Genomic DNA, 7,891 nt, shown 5'->3' on the forward strand with positions numbered 1-7,891 from the left:
AGATTCATAGTAGGCAAATTAGGCTACATTTGGACATTGTTTTGCCTGTTTTTATCAGTGATTCCAAGGGAATCCAACCACACTGTGATGAATAAACCATTACCGATGATGATAAATATCTACTGCACATGGTGTTGTGTTTGTATTCAAGCTTTCAATAACACAGTCTATCTTTGATCCTCTTTCTCAGGGCCATCAAATCGCCACAGAAGAGATCTGGGGATGGCAAAGCCTGCCATGTTTGCTGACTTCCGCATCAGAGGTGAGCACATTCTCAAACTGCCACGCCATCTCTAATCTTTGCACCATATATGCATAATTATATTCCTCACACTCTCAAAATAGTTAATGTCTAGTCTACAAATATGCTAAAGGTCAAACAAATAGTGAAATCAATGGCTCATAATAACATTACTTTTCCTCCTTCCCTTCACAGAGGAGCTGACCGAACCCAAGGTGCTAGTTGCTACGGTAACAGGTGTTTCCCTGCACATGGAGTGGGCACCGGTGAGGGACGCCACCCTCTACACCATTATCATCGTCCAAGAAGACACACCATCCAGACGCCAGGTGCTGACCGTCTCTGAAGAGCTGACCAATGTGAACGACCTCGAGCCCTCCACAAGATATTGCATCTTCGTCTCGGCCAAGAACGAATACACCCAGAGCAACTACTCCAAGGAGTGTGTCACTACTGGAGTCCCCATGTGATTAGCTTGACTTTCACCCCAACCAAATGGACATTACGGTTACCCCGGCAACCACCAATCGATGTAGTGTAAAGAGAATCAGTGACTGCTTCCTGTCTCTAGAAGTAAACACCCAAGGCAGAAGAGAGGCTTTTCAACAGACTGAGGGACAGGGAGGGGGTTACTGTTGTTAAGCTTAAATTACTATCACAAAAGGCAGTCTTTATCGCATAGATGATCCTACTAAAGCAATGTTATTTTCGATTAGCTTGAAAGCTGAAATGTGGTATTTTTTGTTATTTTATACATTGAAAATACTTTTTAGAGCTAGGTATCATTTTCTTGTTTTTTGTAGTCGGTAAGATAGCAGCATGTGTCTTTATATTGTGTAGTTCTTTGAAAAAAGTATGCCTAAATTTATTTTTATTTATCTTAAAATTGTTATATTTTTGAGACCTACACGAACAACACTTTTCTGTCCACTAAATGTATTTTAGATTCTTCTGCTGGTTGTATACATGATTTGAAACAAAGAAAAAGTAGATCAAGAGAGCAAATAAATGCTATCAAGCAAGTAGTAATTTATGAAGCAATATTTGTTGTTAACCATACAGTATGTGTTCTATCTGATGAACTATACATCTTGCCTCAAAACTATAGCTACAATAGCTATTTTTATATCAAGCACAGATTTAAAAGTATGTGAAACATTAAAATAGTTATTCTCCATAAAGAGCATTAGATATCAAGGTCCTGCTGGGTCTTTCACTTGGCAGCTATCATTGTATCCATTATATATAACAGCCAATGATAACTCCTCATCTACATTATCTACAGTAGTTTTATGGGAGTCTGGATGATGGGAGTCAATACTTTTGATTTCATGTACTGTAGGAAACATTTCTGCATGGACCCGAAAGACAAGTTAGAATGTTGAACTCGGACCATTCGGGCAGACAGGTCAATTGATATCTGAGCATCAGCAGACTCTCAAACAAATGGACATACTTGATGCAACCCAGGAGCCTGTGAGACCCATGTGAACATCCCTGATTCAGATTCTTCTTTCTTGTCATCAAACCAAGGCTATATAAAAACAAACAATCAAATATAACACATGCACCAATAACTGGGAAGAATTAACATTTAATCCATGGAAAATCGTTGAAAAAATCCGAACTCTGCTGCAGCCTGTTATTTAGGCCAGGGTTTCCCAAACTCGGATTTAGTCCACTGGAACTGGCATTGATTCAGAGAGATGTTGCGCAAGCGCCATAATGGCTCAAATTGCGCAATTCGACCTCTAGCAGCAGTGTTTCAAGTAGCAACTAGTTAATTGTTTATGATGAACACGATATTTACTCCACCATTGTACATACAACGATACGAATTTGTCATTGACTTCGTCAAAAAGAACAAACCCAAAAAGGTACTGTATAAAACTACTTTGCGTGGTTGTTCAGTTGTGGCTTCCATCTAAACAACCCACATGTAACGTTAGCTAGCTAGCTAATCGCAGAACTACACGGTTTAGATGCAGACCGTCTTTGGCCTGCCTTATGTTGACGTTATGTTTAAAGTCTGACCCCCTAATTGAAAATAAATGGGGGAAACTATCACAACTTGTCAACTTATCTGTAATAGGCCCATTACAACTGTATTTTCTGTGTGCTTGTCCATTCTCTTCTTCAGGTGGTAGACTTGGGATGCAATGACTGCACTCTCCTTAGGAAGCTGAAGTTTCACAAAGAAATTGAACTGCTTGCTGGACTGGACATTGACTGTGCAGTTATCAGGGATAAAATGTGTGTTTTATTAAGTTATTTCAACAAAATATATTGTCCATTGATTTGTGAAATCCTAACCTATGACCTAGGCCTACCTTTGTGAGACTGTAGTACACACACACACCTACCTGTCTTAATTTATCATAACCTAAACTAAGGACCTTTACAATTAAATCCTGAGCAGGTATGAACTGGCACCAATTCCAACTGACTACCTGCAGCCAGGTGATCATCCACTGACCATTGAGCTATACCAGGGTTCAGTCACAGAGAGGGATCCCCGCACCAAAGGATTTGATCTGGTGACGAGTATTGAGCTGTAAGTGACTGGAAGTCTGGGTGACTATGGGAGGGTTTAGCCCTCAGACAATGTTTTCCTACTTTTTCAGATACTGTATTGTATGAGCACCAACATACGGGTACATCAATTCCATGTTGATTGCCACATGTAAGGGTTTGCCCACCATGTGCCCTTCAATATTGCCATGGTATTTTATGTTAACCACAAACTTGATCTCTCTACAGCATTGAGCACCTACAGCTTGAGGATGTGGATAGGTTCACTGAGGTTGTATTTGGCTACATGGCCCCAGTAGCAGCGATCATTAGTACTCCAAACGCTGACTTCAACCCCCTGCTCCCCGGGCTGACAGGGTTTAGACACTACGACCACAAATTTGAATGGACTAAAGTAGAGTTTCAGACCTGGTATGTGTACATTACCATGCAGTCAGTATTCCTGTATTATAATCATTCTAAAAAGGTATACATTTATTTCTTATTTGTACTTAAAGTTTGCACTCACCCTCTCCATCTCTATCTTCTCCCTCCATCCCTCCTGCTCTCCCAGGGCTCTGAAGGTGTGCAGAGAGTTTGGTTATGTGGTGGCGTTTACAGGTGTAGGACAGATACCGGCCCAAGAGGAGAGCATCGGGTTCTGCTCTCAAATCGGAGTGTTTCAGATAGACAGGTCAGGAGGTGACGTACCACGTCTGCAAAATAATGTCGCAGAGGAGCATCTTCCTTACAGAGTGGTGAGAAGGAGAGGCACAGATGGGGTCTACTCTTGTTTAATCCTGTCTCATTACCTGTGTGATCAGAGTCAGAGATCAAAGTATCAGTGTCACTTAGTTTTTGCATGCGTTTCAGAAAGTGGTCAGTGAAAATAAAATGGGCCCCTCTGTCCTAACCTATTTCTCACATTGTCTTTCCCTTTCTCTCCATCCCTCATACTCCAGCTATACAACGTGGTGTACCCAAGCCTGTGTGACAGCAATATCTTCCAGAGGACCCTGGTGAATGAGGTCCTGTACTGGGCTGAGACCCTGAAGAGAGAGTGGCTGGAGGAGATACGTGGAGTGGGGGAGGAAGAATCAGAACAGACAGATGAAGAAGAGGGTTGTTCGAGAGAAGGAATGGACAGAGAGGAGAGTCAGACAGGTGAAGAACAGGCGGACAGGGAGCGAGTGGAGGCGGGTGGTAGAGGGTTTGAGGTAGAGAATGAGGAGGTGGGGGGAGAGGGTAAAACAGACATGGGACAGGAGGAGCTCTACAGAGAAGGTCAGTCTGTGTGTGTCCCCTTGGTCAGGTTGTGCTCCTGCCCCAGAGTGCAAGCTCTGAGTGGGACAGTCCAGCGTCTCACAAAGTTCCTACTGGAGAACTCTAGAGTACAGCTAACCAACGATGGCACTGCCGTGGTGTTGGTGGACAGCGATGATGAAGATTTGGAGTGGGATGAGAACTGTGATAACACAGGGACATGTTCATTCTTGGTCAGTAGCATGGAGAACGAGGACTGGGAGACCGAGCTTGGTCAGTAGCATGGAGAACGAGGACTGGGAGACCGAGCTTGGTCAGTAGCATGGAGAACGAGGACTGGGAGATCGAGCTTGGTCAGTAGCATGGAGAACAAGGACTGGGAGATCGAGCTTGGGTGACCTTTGTCATATAAAGAGTGTATTCGTTGATGTACTAGTGGTGCGGTTTTTCTTTTAACCTGGCAATATACAGTTCTAGAACTAGGGGCCATCAGATAAGATTCAACCATATCCTTAAATGAGGAAGGAACATGTTCCTAATAAAATGTCATGAGAATATAGTCATTGCCTGGTTCAAACACAATCAACATTTTTAACCGTTTTAATCAACAGTGCATGGTACACAGGAAAAGCATACAGTACACCTTGTAAGGAAGCAAATGTTGGTCAAAAAGACAGGAACATTGGACACTGACAGAAAACGTCACTTTTACAGGAGGATACGGGTTACAGCTCCTTAATACACACAGCTTCACAGAAGAGAAAAGGCAACCATGTTTGTTACATGTTAGGTACCGACTGAGCTGGGAAACGGGAACATATGCCTGTCTAACACCTGTCTACTGGAACTGATTTTACTGAAGGAAGGTAGTTAACAGGCTTATTTCTATTCAAGAGGAATAGTGAATGGGAATACAATGCACCAAGTGCCTTGCTAAAGGTTACAATACTCATTATTAGTTTCTACCATGTTCTGGATCTATACATCAGTTCTGTTCTTAAATTTGCCTCAAATGAGGCAGTAAAGAGAACTTCCAGGTAAGTGATGGCACAACATAAATGATTCACACAGGTATTTGTGGTCTTACCAAACGTACAGATGTAAGAAACTTTGAACCACAACACTAGTTCAAACATGTGATGGTGGAATTGTGGTTTTCAAGCATTGGTTTATCTCACTGAAGAAATACAAAAATCATGCAAACAAACATCTACACATAGAGAAATAACACAGATTAATTCAGAGTTATAATACCATACACTGATGACACTGCAGAAATCAGCAAATGACGGTACATTATAACTTAAGAGGTCAGGATATGGTTAACCTCTAGTATGGCTTAAGACAGGAGACGATCACATACACTAAATGTATGTAATTGCCATTATATCTTAACTTACTCTGAATATGTATTGTTATTTCTATTTAATGAGACAGACCAATTAACAAGATTCATCATCACAAAATCGTGTAGTGTATACAATTCCCCCCCACCCAATGTCAGTTTCATAACCATATTTGACATAGATTATATTCAAGACATGGGGGGACCATTCCATTACATCGTTCAGACAACAAATAACAGAGTCATCAGCCTCATCTGATGTAACTCCTGGCTTTTTGTCATATAGGTATATCATCATCATACCATCTGATATGCTGCTGAGAGAGAGAACCTTCATGGACCACATCGTCTCTTTCTTCATGGACCACATCGTCTCATTCTTCATGGCCCACACCGTCTCACTCTTCATGGCCCACACCGTCTCACTCTTCATGGACCACACCGTCTCATTATTGATGGACCACACCGTCTCTTTCTTCATAGACCACATCGTCTCTTTCTTCATGGACCACATCGTCTCTTTCTTCATGGACCACATCGTCTCTTTCTTCATGGACCACATCGTCTCTTTCTTCATGGACCACATCGTCTCTTTCTTCATGGACCACACCGTCTCACTCTTCATGGACCACACCGTCTCATTCTTCATGGACCACACCGTCTCATTCTTCATGGCCCACACCGTCTCACTCTTCATGGACCACACCGTCTCATTCTTCATGGACCACACCGTCTCACTCTTCATGGACCACACCGTCTCATTCTTCATGGACAACACTGTCTCATTCTTCATAGACAACACCGCCTCACTCTTCATGGACCACACCGTCTCACTCTTCATGGACCACACCGTCTCATTCTTCATGGACAACACCGCCTCACTCTTCATGGACCACACCGTCTCACTCTTCATGGACCACACCGTCTCATTCTTCATGGACAACACCGCCTCACTCTTCATGGACCACACCGTCTCACTCTTCATGGACCACACCGTCTCATTCTTCATGGACAACACCGCCTCACTCTTCATGGACAACACCGCCTCACTCTTCATGGACCACACCGTCTCATTCTTCATGGACAACACCGTCTCATTCTTCATAGACAACACCGCCTCACTCTTCATGGACCACACCGTCTCACTCTTCATGGACCACATCGTCTCTTTCTTCATGGACAACACCGTCTCTTTCTTCATGGACCACATCATCTCATTCTTCATGGACCACATCGTCTCTTTCTTCATGGACCACATCGTCTCATTCTTCATGGACCACATCGTCTCTTTCTTCATGGACCACATCGTCTCATTCTTCATGGACCACATCGTCTCTTTCTTCATGGACCACATCGTCTCATTCTTCATGGACAACACCGTCTCTTTCTTCATGGACAACACCGTCTCATTCTTCATGGACCACACAGTCTCTTTCTTCATGGACCACACCGTCTCTTTCTTCATGGACCACATCGTCTCATTCTTCATGGACAACACCGTCTCATTCTTCATGGACCACATCGTCTCTTTCTTCATGGACAACACCGTCTCATTCTTCATGGACAACACCGTCTCTTTCTTCATGGACAACACCGTCTCTTTCTTCATGGACAACACCGTCTCATTCTTCATGGACCACACCGTCTCTTTCTTCATGGACCACATCGTCTCATTCTTCATGAACCACACCGCCTCATTCTTCATGGACCACATCGTCTCTTTCTTCATGGACCACCGTCTCATTCTTCATGGACAACACCGCCTCATTCTTCATGGACCACATCGTCTCTTTCTTTATGGACCACCGTCTCATTCTTCATGGACCACTTCGTCTCATTCTTCATGGACCACTTCGTCTCATTCTTCATGGACCACACCGTCTCATTCTTCATGGACCACACCGCCTCTTTCTTCATGGACCACACCGTCTCTTTCTTCATGGACCACACCGTCTCTTTCTTCATGGACCACACCGTCTCTTTCTTCATGGACCACACCGTCTCTTTCTTCATGGACCACACCGTCTCATTCTTCATGGACAACACCGTCTCACTCTTCATGGACCACACCGTCTCACTCTTCATGGACCACACCGCCTCATTCTTCATGGACAACACCGCCTCACTCTTCATGGACCACACCGTCTCACTCTTCATGGACCACACCGTCTCATTCTTCATGGACCACACCGTCTCATTCTTCATGGACCACACCGTCTCATTCTTCATGGACAACACCGTCTCATTCTTCATAGACAACACCACCTCATTCTTCATGGACCACATCGTCTCTTTCTTCATGGACCACATCGTCTCATTCTTCATGGACCACATCGTCTCATTCTTCATGGCCCACATCGTCTCTTTCTTCATGGACCACATCGTCTCATTCTTCATGGACAACACCGTCTCATTCTTCATGGACCACATCGTCTCTTTCTTCATGGACCACATCGTCTCATTCTTCATGGACAACACCGTCTCTTTCTTCATGGACAACACCGTCTCTTTCTTCATGGACAACACCGTCT

The 7,891-nt window shown here is 43.7% G+C and overlaps 2 protein-coding genes across 2 annotated transcripts in view; both read left to right on the forward strand.

Annotated features, from left to right (window-relative positions):
- LOC129869321 (uncharacterized) overlaps nucleotides 1-1,919 on the forward strand; it is a 50,638-nt gene extending 48,719 nt beyond the window's left edge. Inside the window, exons 45-46 of the mRNA XM_055943664.1 lie at nucleotides 191-262; nucleotides 437-1,919. Coding sequence (XP_055799639.1) covers nucleotides 191-262; nucleotides 437-711 — 347 coding nt within the window. The 3' untranslated portion in view covers nucleotides 712-1,919. The remainder of the gene's footprint in view (nucleotides 1-190; nucleotides 263-436) is intronic.
- An 11-nt stretch (nucleotides 1,920-1,930) lies between these two features.
- On the forward strand, nucleotides 1,931-4,574 carry henmt1 (HEN methyltransferase 1). Its single transcript, XM_055861654.1, has 6 exons — nucleotides 1,931-2,118; nucleotides 2,382-2,494; nucleotides 2,661-2,795; nucleotides 3,002-3,184; nucleotides 3,327-3,510; nucleotides 3,715-4,574. The coding sequence occupies exons 1-6, from the start codon at nucleotides 2,032-2,034 to the stop codon at nucleotides 4,294-4,296; spliced, it is 1,284 nt and encodes a 427-aa protein (XP_055717629.1). The 5' UTR covers nucleotides 1,931-2,031; the 3' UTR covers nucleotides 4,297-4,574.
- Nucleotides 4,575-7,891: the final 3,317 nt, after the last annotated feature.

Source organism: Salvelinus fontinalis, chromosome 14, assembly GCF_029448725.1.
Source record: "Salvelinus fontinalis isolate EN_2023a chromosome 14, ASM2944872v1, whole genome shotgun sequence".
Taxonomy (NCBI): Eukaryota; Metazoa; Chordata; class Actinopteri; order Salmoniformes; family Salmonidae; genus Salvelinus; species Salvelinus fontinalis.

Bases quoted from the DNA above. Each gene is read 5' to 3' on its own strand.
- henmt1 (XM_055861654.1), top strand. From the start codon at position 2,032: ATGATGAACACGATATTTACTCCACCATTGTACATACAACGATACGAA. The intron at 2,119-2,381 runs GTACTGTATAAA...TCTCTTCTTCAG, and splicing joins AAAAGAACAAACCCAAAAAG to GTGGTAGACTTGGGATGCAA. The intron at 3,185-3,326 runs GTATGTGTACAT...CTGCTCTCCCAG, and splicing joins AAAGTAGAGTTTCAGACCTG to GGCTCTGAAGGTGTGCAGAG.